Here is a 22,541-nt window from a genome sequence, read left to right as displayed (position 1 = left end):
TTCAAGACAGGGTTTCTCTGTGTAGCCCTGGCTGTCCTGGAACTCACTCTGTAGACCAGGCTGGCCTCGAACTCAGAAATCCACCTGCCTCTGACTGTGTGTGTGTGTGTGTGTGTGTGTGTGTGTGTCTGTGTGTGCTTTTAGAGCTGCTTATAAACATTCGCAGGTCACACTTGCCACTCCCTAGCACCCCCTGCACCTTCTGCCCCACAAGGAGGTTCCTACTCAGGTTATGGCTTTCCTAGCTGTCCCTGCTCGCTCAGGACCTCGGAAGACTCTCATGTCTCCAGGTTGGTCTAGCCTCTGTCTCATGCGCATGCGCGTGGGTGCAACGCCATCGCTGCGTTCTCCTTTGGTTCTCCACACTCCTCCCTGCCCCACAAATTCGACTCTTACCAACTCAGACCTACACTAAACAATATACTTACCACATGGAAATGGAAATCAAGAAAATATTCTGTAAGTTTCCGTAGACATCTAATATATTAGAAAGCAATCTCAATAGGAGTAAATAGATTATTTTTCTAAAATATAGATATTCACTACTAGTAGTTAATAAGAAACTCTGTATGGACTCCCACCCCTAATTAAAACTATACCCTGGCCTTGTATAAAGAAGTGTAGATACTTTTCTAATGTAATTTTATTTGAAGCATATTGCAAAAAAGTGGCTACAAGGACAGACTGGCATGGTGCCCACTCTGCCTCTGAACCTCCAGTGCTAACACTTACGAGTCTTCCTAAGAGATAAAAAGTGTGCCGTGAAGCCGGGCATGGTGGTGCACGCCTTTAATTCCAGCACTCAGGAGGAAGAGGCAGGCGGATTTCTGAGTTTGAGGCCAGCCTGGTCTACAAAGTGAGTTCCAGGACAGCCAGGGCTATACAGAAAAACCGTCTCGAAAACCGAAAAAAAAAAAAAAAAAGAAAAAAAAAGAAAAAAAAAAGTGTGCTGTGTTCCCAAGACATCTGTGTCATGATCCCATGGTTGGATCTGTAATTCTAAATGTGTACAGGTGTGAAACCACCTCAGCAAATACCATCAATGTGTGTAATTGTTATACTGCTAATAATTATCGTAACAAACTTTCCTTTAGCAATGACCCTGAAGATTGCAGTTTGCTTACAGAGGAAGGCAGGTGAAAGGTATTGCTAAGGAAGGAACTTAGAAACCTCTGTCAGGAGCCAAGGATAACCTACAACTCAACTGCAGAATGGCTTAGGGCTTTGGGGGTTACATGACTTTCCAAGGAAATGGGAACCTATACCTCCCTCAAGTTACATAGCATAGGAATGTGACTACAGCCCTAAAGCCTACAGGGGTCAAGGTTCAAAAAAGCAAGAGACTTCCAGTAATTAGTTCCTAATGATATACACCACACCCTCTGCGAACACGCCCAAGCCTCTAAACCATTAATGAAATCAAAGGACAGACATCAAAAGAGCTACCTCTCTCTAGCAGACTTCTAATTATCACCAGTTCACTACTGCCTCAGGGAAAATGGTCTCCACTCCCCCAAAAGTTACAAGAACACTTGATGACTAACTTGATACTTTAGAAGAGCAAGGAGTGAGGATCCAGGTCTGGAACCAGACTGGATGTGAATGGCTAAAGCTTTTTTGTTACGTTACTGTTACAATCCGCTCACCTAGCATCTTATAAAAGGCAGTGGGGGTGGGAGCGCATCTTGATTGAAGTTGTGTAATGATAAATAGATAACTCTAGAGACCCCTGGCACTGTTCCTAGACACAAGGCAATGTGCTGAATACACTAGAGCTCTAGGAATACAAGAGTGATGCACTGTCTGTCCCTTCTGAGCCCAGGAGAGCAGACCTCTAACAATCTGCCTCTGGCCACAGCTGCCAGCAGAGACATTCCTCCTTAGGACTGCCAGTAAATCCTCTCCCTCCGTCCCACCTCCTTCCCTCCCTCCCTACCTCCCTCCCTCCCCACCTCCATCACCCCTTCCTTTACTTTGTTTTCCAGTGACAATATTAAATTATACTCTGGGAAGAAGAAAATCAAGCACACGATAATTTAATTATCTTTTAAAATGGTAGGGACACTAGACATGTTTACACATACGAAGTGAAATTATAGGCAAACTGACACACTTTCTACATGTTCTTTCCTGTCCTGGAAGACAATAAAAGAACATATGAAGTCTATTTGATGTTTAAATGTTCATAATTGAACCTTCAGACTCTACATTTGAAACACTTAAAAACTCTGGTAACTTCAGTTTCTGCTCCAAACTTTGTCTCTGTGTCTTCTCTCATGGGGATTTTGACCCCCCTTCTAAGGACCAAAGTGTCCACACTGTGGTCTTCCTTCTTCTTGAGTTCCACGTGGTCTGTGAATTGTAAAGTTTGGAGCAGAAGCTGAAAGAAAGGTTATCTAGTGACTGTCCCACCTGGGGATCCATCCCATATACAGCTTCCAAACCCAGACACTATTGTGGATGCCAACAAGTGCTTGCTGACAGGAGCCTGATATAGCTGTCTCCTGAGGGGCTCTACCAGTGCCTGACAAATAGAAAAGTGGAGGCTCATAGCCATCTATTGGACTGAGCACAGGGTCCCTAATGGAGGAGTTAGAGAAAGGATCCAAGGAGCTGAAGGGGCTTGCAGCACCATAGGAGGAACAACAATATGAACTAACCAGTATCCCCAGAGCTCCCAGGGGCTAAACTACCAACCAAAGAGTACACAAGGGGGGACTCAAGGTTTCAACTGCATTTGTAGCAGAGGATGGCCTTGTGGGACATCAATGAGAGGAGAGGCCCTTGGTCCTGTGAAGGCTCGATGCCTTAGTGTAGAGGAATGCCAGGACAGGGAAGCAGGAGTGGGAGGGTTGGTGAGCAGGGGGAAGGGGGATAGGAGAGGGGGTCTTCAAAGGGGAAATGAGGAAAGGGAATAAAATTCGAAATGTAAATAAAGGAAATATCTAGTTTTAAAAAATGAAAAAAAAAAAACCCTCTGGTAACTAACTTTAAGACAGTTTGATGCTGGCCTTTGAAAAGGTTCCAACCTGCTAATGTACAAGAAGTTCATCATAGCTCAGCTCATGTAACTGTACTCATCCCAAATGAGCTAAAATCAATGCCACTGTTCTGATTTTAAGCTTGGGTTCGTAAGCGTTCATTTAAAAGTATGAAATCACCTGAGAGGCAAAGTTTTTACAGGACATAAGACAGCAGATTTCATTTAGCTCAAGACAAAACCAGAAGAAACGGCCGGCTGCTAAGTTTGAAAATCCCGCTCCAGCTTGGTGATTTCTTAACCCAGGGCTATTATCTCTAAAGGTCCAGCCATCTCCAGTGCAGTTAGGTGCTCAGGAGTCTTATTAACTCTTACAGACCATTAGGGTTCAATTATGAAGCATTAAGGACTAGAAACTAATTACAGTTGACTAAATGGTCTCAGTGCTTCTCAAGTGTTAATGAGCTAAAGGAGGAGGAACAACTTTCTTTCTTTCTTTTTTTTTTCCATTTTTTTATTTATTATTATTTTCTTTATTTACAATTCAAATGCTATCCCAAAAGTTCCCTATACCCCACCCCCGCCCCTGCTCCCCTACCCACCCACTCCCATTACTTGACCCTGGCCTTCCCCTGTGCTGGGTCATATAAAGTTTACAAGACCAAGGGGCCTCTCTCCCCAATGATGGCTGATCAGGCCATCTTCTGCTACATATGCAGCTAGAGACACGAGCTCAGGGGGTACTGGTTAGTTCATATTGTTGTTGCACCTACAGGGTTGCAGCCCCCTACAACTCCTTGGGTACTTTCTCTAGCTCCTCCATTGGGGGCCCTGTGTTCCATCCAATAGCTGACTGTGAGCATCTACTTCGGTGTTTGCCAGGCACTGGCATAGCCTCACAAGTGGCCGCTATATCAGGGCGAGGGGCAACTTTCTAACTGGGTATTTCATTTCAAACTTTATTTAGCTTTTAAAAGATTTCAGTGTCCAATACAGTTACAGAATGTGAAACTTGATAGAAATGTTGATTTCTAAAAATGTTTTGAGACAAGCTCCCACTGGGTAGTCCATGCTGTCCTGAACTACTGATGGTGATCCTCTTGCGTCAGCCTCCCCAGTGCTGGGTTTATAGATGTAAACTACTATGCCTAGCTATGAATGTTAAGATTACAGAAATCCAGCCAGGAACAGGAGATTTTGCAACTGAAGCATACTCTCTCACGCAGTGGCTCACTTCAGCTCAGTTGTGTCAAAGTTGGACACTACACCTTACCAAAGTCTGCACATGTTCTCAATGGGAGCAATAAAAGAAGCATCACAAGCAAAATAACTCCAGAATATCCTCGAAAAACCTACAGGTATGTCTATATTAATACATTAAGAGATACATAGGTTAGTATCCCGTGGTCATGATGGGACCTACAGTTGTTCTGTGCTGTATGGCTGCTTCTTGGCCGAAGTGAAGCCATTTATAGTGCAGTACTTGGCTCCACTGTGAGAGCCAGGGCTAAGACAAATGACTCTTCCATTATTCTCTGGCAGGAAATCCCTGAGAGCCTGTCCAACACTCAGCACAGGGCATAGACTGGTAACTGAATTACATCAATATAAGTGCTACTTACTGGTCAGCCCTGGAATCACACAAGCAATGCTAAACAGAGGCTGTGTTTATATATTTATATATAAAATATGTATGTTATATGTATATATAAACACATATACATATTATATATAATAAATAAAAAGAAGCCATGCAGCAGTGATATGAAGAGTTAGAGGGGAGGAAATGATATAATTATATTTTAATTTTTAAAAACTGCAAAAGAAGTGTGTATATATATATATACTTCTCACCCTTCGACCAAAAACCCATACAGAGGAAGCAGGCCCATGGATGTATCAAACACTAGAGCAATGAAGCAGGACCCCTTACCTTCATCCTGTAAATGAGAGGATTTAACAACCACCGACCCATCATCAAACAAATACCACAGGATGACCCCCAGCTCCAACAAGCCAAGGACCTCGTGTGCTAAGACAGCCTGGCTTGGTGTAGCCCACCGAAACTGCAGCTAGCCCATATCCTCAAGGACAGCTCTGTGCTTGGGTTCCTTTACGTTGCCTGCCCACCTACAATGACTGCATCTGCATCTGCATCTGCCTCTGCCTTGACAGGAAGGGAAAACTTCAGGATACTTTTACAGGCTTTCGGAACAACCTCCCTTCCCTAATTTAAAAAAACAAAAAAACAAACTTTCCTCTTACTTTTGTTTATTAAAAATTCTAAAAAGTCACAAAAGACCAAGGATAATCGACGCAACCCTGAGCCAACAGAATACTAGAGGTGTCATTTTTAACTGATTTCGATATTGCTGGAGGAGGTGCATCACTGGGGTGAGCTTTGAGATTAAAGACTTTTTTTTTTTTTTTTTTTTTTTGGTTTTTCGAGACAGGGTTTCTCTGTGTAGCCCTGGCTGTCCTGGAACTCACTTTGTAGACCAGGCTGGCCAGGAACTCAGAAATCCTCCTGCCTCTGCCTCCCGAGTGCTGGGATTAAAGGCGCACGCAACCACGCCCGGAGAGATTAAAGACCTCTTGCTTCTTCCAGTTGGCATTCGAGCCGGAAGCTGAAGTCAGCTTCCTTTCCTGCCACCAAGCCCACTGCTCGCTGCTGTTAAAGAATTATTTATTCTAGCTAGCTGGTATTCGAAGATACCAGAAACCAGGCATTTTATTTATAAGTTGTAAGCCTAGCTTGGGCAGGTTCTATGCTATTCTCACTAATACCCAAACCATACCATACGCCCCCTGTGATTTGCTGCTTGAGTCTTGTTCGGGTTGCTTTTGCTCTATCAGGGTGCACTTCTGGCCATGTGCTCATGATCCATCTGGTCTTATGGCGGCCTCCTCTTCTTTCTCCTTCTCCCCCAGGTTTCTCCTGAAACCCCTTACTCAATCTTCAAGTCCCACCTTCCTCTCTCTACTGCCCAGTCACAGGCTCTAGCCTTTTTTTTTTTTTTTAAGATTTATTTATTTAATTTATTATATGTAAGTACACTGTAGCTGTCTTCAGACACTCCAGAAGAGGGCGTCAGATCTTGTTAAGGATGGCTGTGAGCCACCATGTGGTTGCTGGGATTTGAACTCTGCACCTTTGGAAGAGTAGACAGATGCTCTTACCCGCTGAGCCATCTCACCAGCCCAGGCTCTAGCCTTTTATTAACCAATCAACAGTAAATTCAGAAGCAAGGTAGCTCAGAAAAGCTTTTTTTTTTTTTTTTTTTCTGCATTAGGCAGCAGTCAATGCACAGGCTCAGAATTGGTAAGAGCACCAAGTGTAAGCGACTGTGGGTGCCCAGCCATAAACAGGGCATCTTTGTCAATTAGCGCCTTCCCCTACCCTCCGAGTCTCAGGAGACGTTGAGGAAGAGAAAGTAGAGTATAAAAGCTGGAGTGGTGTAAAATGCTGTCTTCTGAACATGACACACATGGACTTACACAGCTGTGGTTGCCTCCCTAAGTTCTACACTGGACAGTTTAGAACCACTGCTTGAAGTTGGTGAAGTAACAAATCATATATACGCTAGCATCTGAGCACAACAGCGGCCATCTTCATCAGAGATGGTGTACTTGTGCGGGACCCCAGGACTAGTGATGTACTCTTGTAGAAGGAAGGCGGTAGAGAAGGTTATCACACCCATCTGTCACTCTCTCCTGCCCCTCCCAGCTACTGTATATCATTCCCCCTTAACCGCACACACCCCTGTGGCCTGGAGAGGAGCTAGAGACTGTGGAAGGCTACCTAAAGGGGCACTCCCTCTAGATGCAAGTCACCATCAAGCTGGCTGGGATGGCTTTGGCTGGTGTGGCTGCTTTGGTATCACCTACACTCCTGTAAGAACCCTCACCCGTGCTCTGAAGGAAGCCCAAGAACTCACTGCTTCCCTGAGGTGGACAAGGTACTTAGGTTTGGTGCTGGTTCCCTGGAAGGAGGCAGTAGATGCCTGTTTACACTCCTCCCTCCCCAGCCCCGAGGCAAGAGTTCCTCCAGCGTATATACAGCTTGAGATGTGACACTTAGAATTATTAGAATAATTTAGGAAGAAACATAAAATACTAAAAAAGAATCGGAGGAGAATCAGGGAATGACGAGGAAGTCCTTGTCTTTCTAAGTACCAGCTCAACTCAAAGAAAATACGCAGAGTAAGAACTAGCTATATAAACACACTGCTTACAGAACAAAAGCGCTATGCAGAAGAACTAAAGAGGAAGAAGCAGGGAGACAGGAAGACTGAAGGAAGGAAAGGGAAGGGAGGGGAGGAGAGGGGAGGGGACGGAAATGCAAAGCAGAAGGTAGAAACACACAGTACCAACTTCTTTGTATCCCACAAAGTATCATTTGTCTGTCTCCAACTTTTCTTTTTCCTTCCTCCTTCTAGGAATATGACACAAGGCACACAAAAATATATTAGGCAAATCTCTGTGACTACAGAAGGAGAGTTTTAAAACTCTGCTTAGCCCCTAAATATATGACTCGCTGGTGCCTTCCATGTCTCCCCTTTCAATTCTAAGAATCCCAAGGACACCCTGATTTACTTCTGTTTTTCGGAAAGGGTCAGACTTACCATGAAATTTTTCAGCCTCAGGATCATTCACATTGATAGCAATTATTTTCCAATCTGTTTCACTCTGATCAATAAGTGCCAAAGTCCCAAGGATCTTCACATGGACCACGTCTCCACGGGAAAGAACCTTCACAGAGAAAAGGCCTGTCATTTGCAAGGTAAATTAAACCGCACTCACTTGACAGAAGCGCACATAGTTCCGGCAAATATAAACCGAGTAGAATGGTCAGGAAGCCTGCCTGGCAGGACCCTTGCCAGGAACGAGTAACTCAAGACTTCTACTGCCACCCAAGAAAGGATTGTCAACTAAGTAAACAAAACGATCAAACAAACAAAAACCTTTATGTCCTTTGAGTCAGCCAGACATTAACAACAAGCGGTGTAGAACCCTGCCTCCAGAAGGAAGCTTCCCAAGGAGGAGGGCCTTGCAATTGTCTGGGCTTTCAGCCCAACCCATCTGTGGAGCACAGGCCACGGGAAGGGGAAGCCAGCAGGTGTCCTCGGCCCTCCACATCTGTCCCATGGCATGGGTACATATCTATGCGCAAGCACATAAGTGCGGTGCACACACATACACAATAAATAAATGAAGAAAGAAACATGATACAATGTAAAAAGAACAACAACAACCCCCACCATAATTTGTGTGTCACAGTCTGGAGACAAGATTTTACTTCAGAAATACACACAGTGTAAAAGAGGCTGAAGGTCGGATTAAACCAGTCCTCAAGAAAAGGTTACTTCACACCAGCCCCAACAAGTGAAACAGTGACGATTGTCTTAGGAAGACAACATGATAGTGGAATGATTGTTACACAGAGACAAAAGAGGTTCAAAGGATGCTGAGAGGCGAGGTTAGGATAAATTAAGGAAGAGGCGGGGCCAGGGGATGGCTCAGTCACTCAGCACTCGCTGCTCAAGCGTGAGGACCTAAGTTCGATTCCCAGGACTCTGGTTAAAAGCTGGGTGAAGAGCTTGTGACCCCACTACTGGGAGTCAGAAGCACGGTGACACCCGAAGGCTCTGATCAGCAGCTCAGCCGGACGGGCAAGACAAGGTCCATGAGACACCCTGCCTCAGCAACCAAAGCGATTGGCACCTGAGCAGGAATGACACCAGAGGCTGACTTCTGTCTCCACATCACGTAACACAAACGCACATGCCCTCTCCCATGTATATACGCATGTATACACACAGGTACATCATGTACATGCACTAGACAGAAGTTGACTGAAGCTCCATGGCTTGAGAAAGTGATTTCAGAACCCTCAGGTTGCCAATGCCACAATTCCTTTTATATCCTTTTTATTTGTTAAATTAAAAAAAAATTATTTTGTTTACATTAAAGTCATTGCCCCACCCCCAGACTTTCCTCCCACAGTTCCTCATCCCCCTTCCTCCTGAGAGAGTGCTCCCTCCCCCCCACAACAGACCTCCTCCTTCCCTGGGACCCCAAGTCTCATCTTCTCCCACTGAGGCCAGACCTCTGCTATCTATGTGCCAGGGTCCTGGGACCAGCCTGTGTATGCTCCTGGTTGGTGGCTCAGTCTCTGGGAGATCCCTGGGTCTGGGTTAGTTGAAACTGTGGTCTTCCTGTGGGATTGCTCTCCCCTACAGCTTCTTCAGTCCTCCCCTAATTCAACCACAGGGGTCCCTGACTTCAGTCCAATGGTTGAGTGTAAGGATCTGCTTCTGTCTCAGTCAGCTGCTGGTAGGGCCTCTCAGGGGACAGCCATGCCAGGCTCCTGTCTGTAAGCACATCATAGCATCAGTAATAGTGCCAGCCTTGGTGCCCAGCCATGAGATGGACACCAAGATGGGCCGGTCACTGGACTGCTTTTCCTTCAGTCTCTTCTCCATTTTTGTCCCTGTAGTTCTTTAGACAGGAACAATTCTGGGCCAGGAATTTTGACTATGGGTTAGTAACCCTGTCCCTCCACCCGAGGCCCCGTCTATCTACTGGAGGCGGACTCTTCCAGTTCCCTCTCCCCAGTGTTGGGCCTTCTGGCTAAGGCCACCCACAATGAGTCCTGAGAGTGTCTCACCTCCCGGGTCTCTGGTACTTTCTAGAGGACCCCCCCCCACCTCCCACCCCCGAGCTCGAGCTCTTGGCCCTCTGGGCTTCTCTCCTGACCAACCCCTACACATTTGATCCTGTTCCCCTTTCCCTCCCTCCCCCTCCCCTCTCCCATGCAGGTCCCTCTTCCCTCTGCCTTCTGTGGCTATTTCCTTCCCCCTTCTAGGTGAGATTGAAGCCGCCTCACTTGGGCATTTCTGCTATATTCTATTATCTTTAAAGGTTTAAAGGCTGCTGAACCCCTCCATAAGCTTACACCATGAACATTTTTCAGGAGACAAATTCCTTATGATTAAAGATGGAGCTCTCCACTCAGAAAACAAGGTGTGCAAAACCAAGTCATTTGCGTGCTTTCAAAGGGTTTGCTTAGAGAAAGAAAATGATGTTAAACCATGAAATCAAGGCATTTCATCCCACACATTTGTAAAATGATTCTCAAGTCTTAACCTAGGTGTATATGAAGTGAGCACCGCACAGCAGCTACCTGCGTGACTGTATCAGTGGGACTGAAACCTCATCTTCAGAGCAGAAACAATCACAGTGGGGTCTCGTGTGGCTAGTCTATCCTCTATTAAACTCTTGATCCTCAAAGTCCAAAGGGAAGATGAAGAAATACTTATAATATGCTTACTCTCAAGCCTGAAGCACTTCATGGGGCGACTTTGCAGGTGGTTGGAAAGGCTGACTTTTCAGACTGGGTCACACAGCATTCACTGACGGTGACTCTCCACTCTAAAGAGGGTGTGGACAGAGAGGCAGAAGGATCTAGGATCTGTCAGGAGAAGCAATTACAGTATCCAGAGTACAAAACCCTTGAGGACAAGCCTTCATTCAGAAGGGCATGGTACAGGGGACCAAAGGAATTGTACAGTCTTCATAACACAGACCAGCCTGAGTCTGAAGTTTCTGTCCGGTTGTCCGTGAGAAGCTGGACGTGTCAGGTAACTCGGAGATGCACTGGCCGAGCTGCAGTTGTCCGTGAGAAGCTGGCCGTGTCGGGTAACTCGGAGATGCACTGGCCGAGCTGTTTCCCAGCAGAGGCAGTTCTGACCTCTAGGAGCTACCGGCTGTCTGGAGACACGTTTGGCTTACGAGAGGTGAGGGATGCCCGAGGGACACACTGCTCTGACAAAGATTTAGCCACCTCAGACAGCAGCCTCAATACAGAAGCAGGCAGCAGGGAAGTTCTCGAGCATTTCCACTCTCAATTACTTTGTTTTCTGACCCACAAGACTTATTTTCCAACAACATCACAAGCAGTGAGTCTGTTTTGTAGACTGTAAGGAGAGCAGGAAGCAAGCTGAGCCGTCTCTCAGGCTTCATCAGGTGAGAGAGCCTTTGCTCTCACAAGAACCCTGAGAGAAAGGGAGCCTTATTTCAAATGAAGCAATGCTTGGCTGTAACACCTTCTGAACAGAACCCAAAACTGCCAAGGGTGCTTAGAACAAACGGTAAAATCCCTACGAAGCTGCCACATTCCAGTAAAATTCAAGTCAATGAGTTTATGCTGACCGTATGTGCAGTCTTCATATGGAGGACATGTGAATAATACATGGTCTCTCAAGAAATTCACAATGTTAAACATTTCTGTCGGTGGCCCTCAGTCTGTCAACTGACAGGCTTCTGTTTCTTTCCATCACCCAGCAGCTATGTGTGTTCAAAGACTTCTCACGGCCATTTTTCTTAAAGCTCACTTAAGGACACTCCTTGGACACCGCGTTGTTCAGAGGTGACCGTATTTACTTCTCATTTAGTAAGTTCTGCTGAGGCTCATGCTGACTAGAGGAGTCAGTTGCTCTTGTTGCCAGAGGACATCAACTGCCCCCACAGGGCTGTCACTCTACCCTTGTGGTGATAGGATGCAGCACATGCTGTGACCACTTCCGCTGGGGCAAACACTATTCAGTTTCTAAACTAGGCTGAGATTCTGAAGCAAGACTATAACTTTGTCCCCAGGTTTCAGGTGAAACCAGCAAGTCTTGTGGGGAAATTTCAAAAGGCAGGATCTTTTGTCATAAATGTTGGGCTGAATTTGTTCTCCACAATCCTAAGAGATGACTTAGGGCAAATCATCCCACAGTGTTGTAGGTTCTAGTTTCTCACCAGTAAAGTGAAGATCATAGCTTACGTTTCCATGCTGCAGCTCACAGATGGTTCCCCTCTGGGATCTATATGGATTTACTAGAATAGTCGTAGCAAATGCAAGGTTTCAGGAGCCTGGAATAATCAATTATAAGAGGGGCCTTTAAATCTATGCTCCATACTGATCCGGTCTAGAGAGAACAAACTTTAACCAGGCCCAATTAACAACAGAATAATGGTAAGTAGCAACGTGTCAAGCTGTGTACAACAGTGTGAATAGGTTTTCTACTGTTGTGGACTGTCTAAGTTAGGATTTTACTGCTGTGAACAGACACCATGCATGAGCAAGGAAGGTAGCTCTTATAAAGACAACATTTTTTTGTTTTGTTTTGTTTTTGGTTTTTCGAGACAGGGTTTCTCTGTTTAGTCCCAGCTGTCCTGGAACTCACTCTGTAGACCAGGCTGGCCTCAAACTCAGAAATCTACCTGCCTTTGCCTCCCAAGTGCTGGGATTAAAGGCATGCGCCACCACGCCCAGCTATAAAGACAACATTTAATTGGGGCTGGCTAACAGGTTCAGAGGTTCAGTCCATCATCATCAAGGCAGGAGCATGGCAGCGTCCAGGCAGGCATGGTGCAGGAGGAGCTGGGAGTTCTACATCTTGTTCCAAACGCAAACAGAAGACTGGCTTGCAGGCAGCTAGGATGAAGGGCTTAAAGACCATACCCACAGTGACACACTTACTCTAACAAGGCCACGTCTCCAAATACTGCCACTCCCTGGGTCAAGCATATAGAAAATATCACATGGTCAAAAAAGAGTCTGGAAAGGCTGAATTTTCTGCCTAGGGTTTAAATAGTAGGCAGGCCTACAATATTGTCAGTTCTAGAATAAACTAGTAAAATAATTAATTAATATGCTCTAAAATAATTATACACTATACACCTACTATATACTCTTCTTTATATGTAAAATGTAAAAAAATGTTTTCAATAATAATTCTACACTTGGAAGGTAGAGGCAGATGGATCTCAGTGAGTTCCAGGCCAGCCTTGTCCACATAGTTGTAGGACATTGAAGGCTATACAAAGAAACTGTCTCGAAAAAAACAAATAAACAAAACACACACACACATACAGAATCCACATTGAATTTTCGTAGTATTATTCTTGGCTTTCAGATAAATGTGACTGTGTCATGTCAATTTATGTCAAATGTTGCCAACATTTTTTCCAGTTACAGTCTCACTAATTACGTGTACAATGACAAGCTGACATGGGTGAAAATAAGATGCCTTTAATGTTTTTATTCATACCGGGTTTAAGTTGACTGAATATTTTCTACTAAATAGGAATTGACTACACACCCCTCCAAGAGTTATATCCTAAGAGTAAGGAAAAAAAATTGAAAACATAATCTTTCCAGCAATGTAATTTTACTTAACTTAGTGACCTTCATTTGTTATGAAATAAGAAATGGGCAGGAAACTGAAGAGCCCAGCATGGAATCTCGGCATAGGAGGTAGTCCTTACAGTGATTAAACTTTTTTTTTTTTGTAACCTAATTAATATTATACACATCTCTTTATCCCTCTTAGAAGAAAACATTTTTACAAAAGAAGGTCCACCGACAGGCCCAAAGTGGGATCCAGCTCAAGGGGAGGCCCCAAGTCCTGACACTATTACTGAAGCTGTGGAGCTCTTGCAAATAGGGATCTATCATGGCTGCCCTCTAGAAGACCCAATAAGCAGCTGGAAGAGTCCGATGGAGATATTTGCACCCAACCAATGGACAGAAGCAGCTGACCCCTGTGGTTGAATTAGGGAAAAGCTGAAAGAAGCTGAGGAGGAGGGAGACCCTGTAGGAGGACTAGCAGTCTCAATTAATCTGGACCCCCTATATCTCTCAGATACTGGACCACCAACCAGACAGTCTATACCAGCTGACATGAGGCCCCCAACACACATACAGAAGAGAACTGCTGGGTCTGGGTTCAGTCAGAGAGGATGCACCTAACCCTCTAGAGACTGGAGGCACCAGGGAGTTTAGAGGTCTGGTGGGGTGGTGTCGTGGGTGGGGACAGCATTCGGAGATGGGAGTGGGGAGGAGGTATGCTGTGGAACAGTAGGAGGGTGAACCAGGAGGGGAATGAAACCTGGAGTTTAAAATAAATAAAAATAAATAAATAAATTCAGAAAACTATACCTTAAATTTGAAAAAAAAAATCAATACTTACATTACATTACTCTTTCATTTATATTTTTTGTTGAATTCATGTGCCAGGCAAGAATAGCAATAACAGACACATGAATTCTAACAAATCTGTGTATAAAATCAGAATTTCGAGGCAGAAAGGATCTCTTACCTCACCAAGGAGTAGGAATCAGAGGGCGAATGAGAAGAGGAAAAGGCGCCAGAATGCTGGAGAAAATGGAAAGAAAGCAGAAAATCAAGACACGAAAAAGCAACAAAAGACACGGATGATTAAGAGATTACAATCGGGAATCAGAAGGATGGACACTGGAAACAGGAAGAGAAGCAAGAATAAGATTCCGCCGGAAGAAGAGAAGTTTCCAACTGACTTCAACTTGACATTCTTTAAATTAGGCATATTCTCCATGCCAGGCATTGAGACCAGCAGTGAAGACATATGCAGTGGACACCCCTGTCTTTAGAGCTTTACTACCTTGAAAAAATGAGGATGCTGACACCTGCGTGTACGCAGGACTGCGCATGTGCCTAGCCAAGAGCCGCACCGAAGCCTGGGGCGGTCGGGGACCGCCAGGAGAAGAGGGCGTGGTGGGAAAGCTCAACTCTCTTTCTACAGAGGATGACCAAAGGCCCGTTCAGATGGATTATAGCTGGCGGGCAGCTTGCAAACAAGAAGTAGGAAGAAAGAATGCCAGGAGAGGCCGTTCCAAAAGGCACACAAGTTTGGCACAATAAAAACCCAGCGAGGAAACGGGTTAGTAGAAAGAATACGTCAGGTGACACATTACCATCAAACTAGATGAAGCTGCTAGCAGCGAGAAGGGAAAGAATTCGTTTTGAAAGCTCTTTGGGACACAAAATCAATATTGCATCATTAACTGGGTGAAGAGAAGCAAGCCGTCAGGATGATGCCTGTTTCTGGTGGAAGAGAGGAGCTGAGAAAGGAAGCGGTCAGGTTGTCTCAGGTATTATCTTTTCTAAGTTGTTACTGCACCTCTTATGGCTCACCTTTTGTTGCCAGTGCCCTGCCCCCCCACCCCCCAACCCCCTTTAGAAAATACTGAGAGCTGTGAATTTAAAAACGGAAAAAGTGAATACAACTTGGGATACAAGTGGAGAGGCCCAGGAGGCATCAGAGTATGGCCGCTGAATGCAAGGATATGAGCTGAAGTTGTCAGTTTAAGAACAAAACCTGGGGCCCTTGGGAGGGAGGAAAGGAATTGACAAGGGCTCAGCCTCCTGCTCCCCAGGACTGAGTGGGCAGAAGGAAAGCTTGCATCAGAAACCACGGGGAGGGAGCCAGAATACAGAAAGTATTCTGGGATGTAATCTAAGTTCTGTGAGCCTCAAAAGAAAGAGGACTGATGGGTAGTGAGCACTGAAGAAGTCACACAGTCTCTACAGTGCTGTCAGAGACCAAGGGAGGGTGGTGTGCTTCAAAGGATGGCAGGAGGGAAGAAGGACCAATTTCACGGCAGAGTGACGGCTCAGAGAGCAGTAGGAGACAGGAGACGGAGGGGAACTGAAAGCTCATCTTTCCTGGCTCTGTGTAGAGGCCCGGGAGGCTGCACAGTAAAGATGAAAGAGGAGTTGCTGATACCAGAGAGAAAGAAGAGGGATCCGCCACTTACAGGCAGGAAGTGTGGAAATCTAGAACACAGGTATGGGGTCGGAGGGGCACACGCAGCAGCTTACACAGGTCTGCGGGAACGGGGAGAGAGCGGGTGTCTGCAGGAGCTTGACCTCAAAGACGAGAGGCTCTCCTGGGAATGCCAACCACATAAGAGGAGCACAGGACAACAAGAAACAACAGTGCATGCTGTGGAAACAGGAGCTGGACAATAGAAGAACTGATAAGCTGTAAGTCCATAGGCCTGCGGACTTCATTTCTCTCCACAGGACTTGGCAGCCTGGAAGCAGATATGGAGAGAAAGAGGAGGAGGGTTTTTGTTCTGTTTGGTGTGTGTGTGTGTGTGTGTGTGTGTGTGTGCGCGCGCGCCCGCCCACACGTGCACGCCCACATGTGCACATTTGTCTACACATGCGAGTGCAGGCATATGTGTGTGAGGTCAGAGGACAATCTCCAGTGTCATTCCTTAGGCCCCCGCTTTCCTTCATTTGTGACAGGGTCTCTCAATTGCTTGGAACTTCACCAAGCAGGCCTGGCTATTTGGCCAGCAAGGTCCAGGTATCTGCTTGTCTTTGCCTTCCCAGGACAGGCAATTCTGGGGTGTGTCAGCGTCCTTGGCTCTGACCCTGCGTCCTGAGGATTACACTCTCTAGGCAAGCATTCTCCCACGAAGCCACACCCCAGCTCCAACAGTTGCTTTTCATCAGTACTGAAATCTCTGTCTAGACAACGGCAAAGAATCTGAAGACAGGACTTGGCGAGCTTCCAACAAAGGGTCAGATGGCCAATGCTTTAGGCCTTTCAGTCCCTGCTACAAGTCCTCAGCTCTGCTGCTGTGACACGGGTGCCCTAGACAAGGCACACATGGATGCAGCTGTGTCACCTATGTTATCAGAGCCCGGCGGCAGCTGGATTTCACCTGCTGTGGTTTACCAAGCCCAGACTTAGGAAATGGAAGTAGAGAGATACGAAGAGTTTGAGTAGCAGAGAAGTGAGCATGCTCAGGCTTTGGAGAATCGGGGAACCGGAGGCCAAAATGAGATTCTATGACAGGAATAAACCAAAACACAGGTGAGGATTAACGCCGTGTGTAAGACCAACCTTTGAGCCTATTTCACAAACATCAATGGGATCATTATCTCCACAGCAGTTTGTGCTCTTATCTCTTAGATGAGGATCTTCCCAGGTCTGAGGAAGGAAACAAAGACAAAAGTGAGACAGAAATGTCGGCTAAGATCCCCTACAGCCTAGCCCCATCTGTCCACACAGCCGTGAAGCTTTAGAGCTAGCCACGATGCAAAGGAAACAGGATCTGAGGTTGCTCCGGCTCTGGGCTAACATTGCCAGCAACACCCCCTCCCCGCCCACCCGAGCATCACAATAATTAAAACAGATTCACAGCACTTCCTCCCTCTCTCTCTAATTTGTCTGGGTAATCACATCTGAAAGTGGGTGGTATTTCCAGAAGAGCCATCATCTTAGCTTAGTCAGTGGCTAAATTTACATTCACAAATCTCGGGAGTTTCAGTCTGCAGGTTCCCACTGCCTGTGCCCTGTCTGCCCGTCTCCCGACTGCCTCATCTGTGGCTCCTGTCACCCACAGTCCATCTAACACAGCGGCAGCCTCTAGTCTAGCTTTTCTCATCTGAAATGAACTTCCTATTGGTTAAATGTCTCCTACTGCCAGAAACGGTGTTCCCTCCAAAAACAAAAGACAAGGCACTGTTCACCTCAGAAAAGAAAACCCATCGTCTCATGGCCCTCCCCTAAAAGTTCTCTATCTCTGTCACTAAATTTCAGGATCCTGACAAAATCATGCAAATAAGTCAATACTTCCGCTCGACTGGGGGACGATGACCCGTTGGCTACAAAATACACGTTGCTGTTTTGGAGATGAATAATGTAATGGGAAATTACTCTCTGTTTAAAATCTCTCCTAGGCATTATCTCTTCCCAGAGGCTCCACATTCGCCTGACTCTGAATCAAACTACAGAAATTGACTAAAACGATTTGCCTTAAGTTGACATTGGAAGGAACGAGAGGCCGTCATCTCCAGATTCAGTCACTGCTACTACCCCATTTACATTATCCACATATACCTTCTCTATTTCATGTAACTAAAATGTGTACTTACATACAGGCAATCCTAGAAAAAAAACTCTGATATTTTCCTTCTAGTCTAGATCTACTTATCCATCTTTACTTAAAAACAACAACCATAACAAAAAACAAAGTAGTCAGGCCCAGCAAGTGTTCCCCAAAATTATTACAACTAAAAAACTACAAGAATAACAACCAATACAATTGTTAACCTTACATACTGGCCACAGGTGATAGATAGTAACAACACATACATACACACACACACACACACAAACACACACACACACTGTGAGGAATAAATTATTACTCAGTATATTGTACAAATAAAGTGAAACTGTTTACAGTGGTCTAAGTAGCAGAGACAGGATTAGAATCCACCGTGTTACTCAGAACTTGTGATGCTGGGGTTTCAGTAACAGCAGCAAACTCAGTCTCAGCACCACCCCTTTGATAGGCTTTCCCTTACTCCCTGAGTGTCTGCGTGCACTCTCCTGAGATGGCTGTTCTTTCCTAGTCTTGACACTGCTGCTTCTTTGCTAAACCACCTACCAGGCATCCTCATCTACTTGTAAGACTGGAATAAGGCAGAGTCGGAAACCAAAAGAGTGCCGTTAATCAGCGATGCAAAACTTGGCTCAATGTGTGAGGAAACCAACATGGGACCAAACTGGAATTGACCACCTAGATCATAAAGCTAAAACTATCAAGGAGTGTTCTCTTTCCTGCGGCAGGAATACCACTTGCATGGAGATGAACCGAAGTCATGTCACCCTAAAGGAAGGTAGCTATGTGCCAGTCCTGCCTTGGTCACGAGGACTTTCACTAAACACCTCGTTCTCGGTTTCCTCAACTGCATACGGAAAGACACAAGCCAGATAAGGAAGGTTGGGATACATCCCGGCCCTGTCCTGACAGTGTTCGACCATAATCTCATGCATACCACCAGTGAACAGAGAGCTAACTTAGCCCACATAGAGCAACATTAACTTTGACACCCTCTTTCTCTGTATACTGTCCTTTTCTTGTGAGCCGAGCCTATATCAGCTGAGCCATCTCTACAGCCCGTGTCCCTTAGACTGAGACAAAACTGTCTTCTCATAACATGTATGCAATATGGCTTTGGAGATTCCCCCCCCCCCATTTTTTAAAGATTTACTTTTGTTTTATGTGTATGGATGCTTGCTTGCATGTATATATGTGTACCACACATGTGCCTGGTGCCTGTGGAGGTCAGAAAAGGGAGTTGGATCCCATAGAACTGGAGTGAAGATGACTGTGAGCCATCATGTGGCTACTGGGAAGTGAACCTGGGTCCACTGCAACAGTAACATTGCTCCTAACTACTGGGTCATCTCTGGCAGCCCATTGGTGGATTTTTCTACTTGTTGATTGGCTGATTGAACTCACTATTTCACTCTCAATCTTATCTATCAATTTAGTTCCTAATGTTGAGGAATTAACAATATAATGAAATCTTTTTAAACCATTTGTTACTGTTAATGTTAGGCCATTTCATAATGATTTTCTGAACCAGCAAAAACCAACCAAACCCAGAGGACAGACTGGTCCCTTCCCCACCCCTGCCTTTCATACTTTACATCTATAGACTTCAGTTCTATTATAAAAAGAGGTACATTAAGCAGCATCACCGCCAGGCAGTGGTGGCGCACGCCTTTAATCCCAGCACTCGGGAGGCAGAGGCAGGCAGATTTCTGAGTTCGAGGCTAGCCTGGTCTACAGAGTGAGTTCCAGGACAGCCAGGGCTACACAGAGAAACCCTGTGTGGAAAAACCAAGCCAAGCCAAGCCAAACCAAACCAACCAACCAAACAACAACAGCAGCAGCAGCAGCAACAACAACAACAACAAAAAGCAGCATCACTTTTAACTTTAATCTACAGGGTAATTTCACCTGGCAGGGAAACTTGGAACAATGTAAAACTTTGAGAATGCCCTCTAGTGGAAGTTTAGGTGTATAACAGGAGGAAAAGGAAAAAAAGTCTCAGATGAATGAAGGATTATGAAGAGGGACACATTTAAACTGTTCAATTAAATAAGAAAAGCGCAAACAGGACAAAGGGTGCTAAAGACACAAGAAATTTAAGGGAGAAAAATAAATATAGACGATTTATAGATGTAAGAAGAGTAATTCTCAAGTTCAAGTCCCAGCAACTGATTGATGTCTTACAGCCTTCTGAACTGTATGTAATTCTGTGCCTTGGGCCTGGAGAGATGGCTCAGTGGTTAAGAGCACTGCCTATTCTTCCAGAGGTCCTGAGTTCAATTCCCAGCAACCACATGGTGGCTCACGACCATCTGGCATAGAATCTGATGCCCTCTTCTGGTGTGTCTGAAGGCAGTGACAGTGTACTTATATACATAAAATAAATAATAAAAAAAAAGAAAAGAAAAGTAATCAGAGAACCATAAATTAAAACTGCATTCAAACACTATTTCCAAACACTATTTTGAAGAATTTAGAGATCTGTTAACCCAAAATAATAGGACACAGGTCACCTGGAACCTATGTTATATAATGCTGGTAAGAATGTATGAATCATATGAGAATATTTAGTAAAGCAGAATGGGTATATAACCCAGAACTTGATTCATAAATGTCTATCTAGTAGATAATCTAAAAAAATAAAAAAGTCTTAGCATGGAACCAAGAGAACATAACGAAGAGCCACAAACAACCTCCCAGGAAATGAGAATAAATCTATGAACATGGAATCAGAATACATATTGACATGGCTTAAGACAAATCCTAGCTTTGTACAGGAACTGGAGATCATTACCTTACAATCTACATTAACCAATATGCTTATAATCACCATGTTCTAGCCCTTAGGCCTCTTTGAAAATCATAGAAAAAAAAAAACCCACCAGCACACAGGTGGTGTTGAGAGATTCTTGCTGATCATCTAGGTTCTCAACACCAAATTAGAGGGACTGGGAGCTACAAATCCCCATCTGCACCCCCTCCAGCCCCCACCCCAACCCCGAGCTTCACCTGGATAGAGTCTGTCAACTTTATCAGCAGCAGCTAACACCAGCGGCAACAGCTGCACTGCTGAGCTAGCTAACAGGCTTAGCCCCGCCCTGAGCACAACATCCTATTACAACAGCTTTCTGGGTAGGACTCATGATCAGATGAATACACAGGCCTAGAGAGAGTTAGTCTCCTGTCTCAGGCTCTAAATCCAACAAATAACAACATCTAATATTTGTAGTCAATGACTCAAATTGATAAGGAAGTTTAAAATAATAAACACGTCAACACTGAAGGCTTTAAAGTGAAACTAACTCTTTAATATTCTCCAGACAAGTGTTCTGATTATGCTGGAGCAACCCTCTTAGTCATGGGTAAACTTAAGTTAAACGTAAGTGACCTGGGAGGAGAAAGGTGATGTTTACTTGAGGCAGAGTCTTGGCCAGAGGAAAGCTTTGCGTGGGAGCGAAGACAGCCAGAAGGCCTAAGAAAATGATGTCATATCGATGGGTCACAAGCTCATCAATAAGATTTCTACTTAGTGTTCTGCTGCTCGCATGTCCCTCCAAGCAGTTGGCTTGGTAACTCTTCTCAGCGAACTTCCTGCTCGACCAAAACAAAATGTGGGCAACCAAGTAGACAATATCCATCTGTGTGTGTCTATGAAGCAAACACGTCCTCAATGACGTTGTTGACTTAGTCATTCTCTAAGATGTTCACTGCTATGCACAGTGCGACATTCCTGTTATCCTTGCACCTGGCCAGCCTCATGAGACAAGCACACACAAAATAACTGATCACCAATTCAGTGTGCCAAGAAGAAAAATGGCCCACTGAAACTACCTTCCAACAGAACAACCCTGAGCTAATGACACCTGTATTTTAACGTCAAGAAACTGACAGTAAACAGAACAAATCATAGTTATAATTTGGAGGATACTTAGAAAAATGGGGAGTAACACACAGGAATAGTCATAGCAGTTCAAGAGTCAGGGTGAAAAGATTTACAGGAGACTTGAAAAAGACTTGTCTCTCTTTGAGAGACATTGCAAAGACTTGGCCCAGAGCAAACATTCCAGCCAGTGACCTGTGTGCACATTGGAAAGGGGTAGTCCAGAAATAAGGCAGTGGGGGTGAAAACAGAAAAGGGAGTCAGCTGGAGGGTGGGCAGGGGAGTGAGGAAGAGGGGGAAAGGCAGGGGGTGCAGAGGAGAGATGAGACAGCATCCCAAAGGGGCGAGTAGTTGGCTCTGATTCTAAAAGCTGTATGAGCAATAATCGTACCAAAAAAGATAATACATGGGATTGTGCCTTGCCATGAGCAGTCTCTGTAATTTCAGGTCTAAAAAAATGTTTATGTGGGAGAGAACATGAAATCTTTAGTGAAACTGCACATGGGCAGATGTGCTCGCTTCTCTCCTTCACATCCCACCTCCTCTTAGCTCACTGTGCGCCCGCTCGGACCCCTCCCATGCACTGCGTACCACTGAGGTGCCTCTCCTCGGAATGTCCGCCCTACCTCTTCCCCTTATAAGGTCTTTATTCAGACAACACCAGGCCATCTTCTCGATGTCTGAATGGAAACACCCCTTACTCCCCATAGCCCAATTCTCTGCTCTACTCTTCTCTCACATTCTTTCTTAAAGATAAATGTTGTTTATTTATGTGTAGGAGTGTTTAGTCTACACATATGTAAGTGTGGCTGGTGTCCCAGGAGATCCGAGGAGGGGTCTGGATCCCCTGAGACTTGGGAGTTACAGATGGTTGTGAGTCACCATGTGGTTGCTGGGAATTGAGTCTTAGTCCTCTAGAAGCAGCCAGTGCTCTAAACCGCTGAGCCA

The 22,541-nt window shown here is 45.2% G+C and overlaps 1 protein-coding gene across 3 annotated transcripts in view; it reads right to left on the bottom strand.

Annotated features, from left to right (window-relative positions):
• Positions 1 to 22,541, bottom strand: part of Ppa2 (pyrophosphatase (inorganic) 2) — a 67,151-nt gene that overhangs the window by 21,828 nt on the left and 22,782 nt on the right. For all 3 annotated transcript variants that reach the window (XM_021196434.2, XM_021196433.2, XM_029538087.1), the window contains exons 6-7: positions 16,708 to 16,794; positions 7,606 to 7,732 (exon numbers count right to left, since the gene is read on the bottom strand). In XM_021196434.2, the coding sequence (XP_021052093.1) occupies positions 7,606 to 7,732; positions 16,708 to 16,794 (214 nt within the window). The remainder of the gene's footprint in view (positions 1 to 7,605; positions 7,733 to 16,707; positions 16,795 to 22,541) is intronic.

The sequence above is a fragment of the Mus pahari genome, chromosome 4 (assembly GCF_900095145.1).
Source record: "Mus pahari chromosome 4, PAHARI_EIJ_v1.1, whole genome shotgun sequence".
In the NCBI taxonomy this organism is placed as follows: Eukaryota; Metazoa; Chordata; class Mammalia; order Rodentia; family Muridae; genus Mus; species Mus pahari.
The sequence above is the reverse complement of the archived record's forward strand: the minus strand, read 5'-3'. Positions and strand labels throughout refer to the sequence as shown.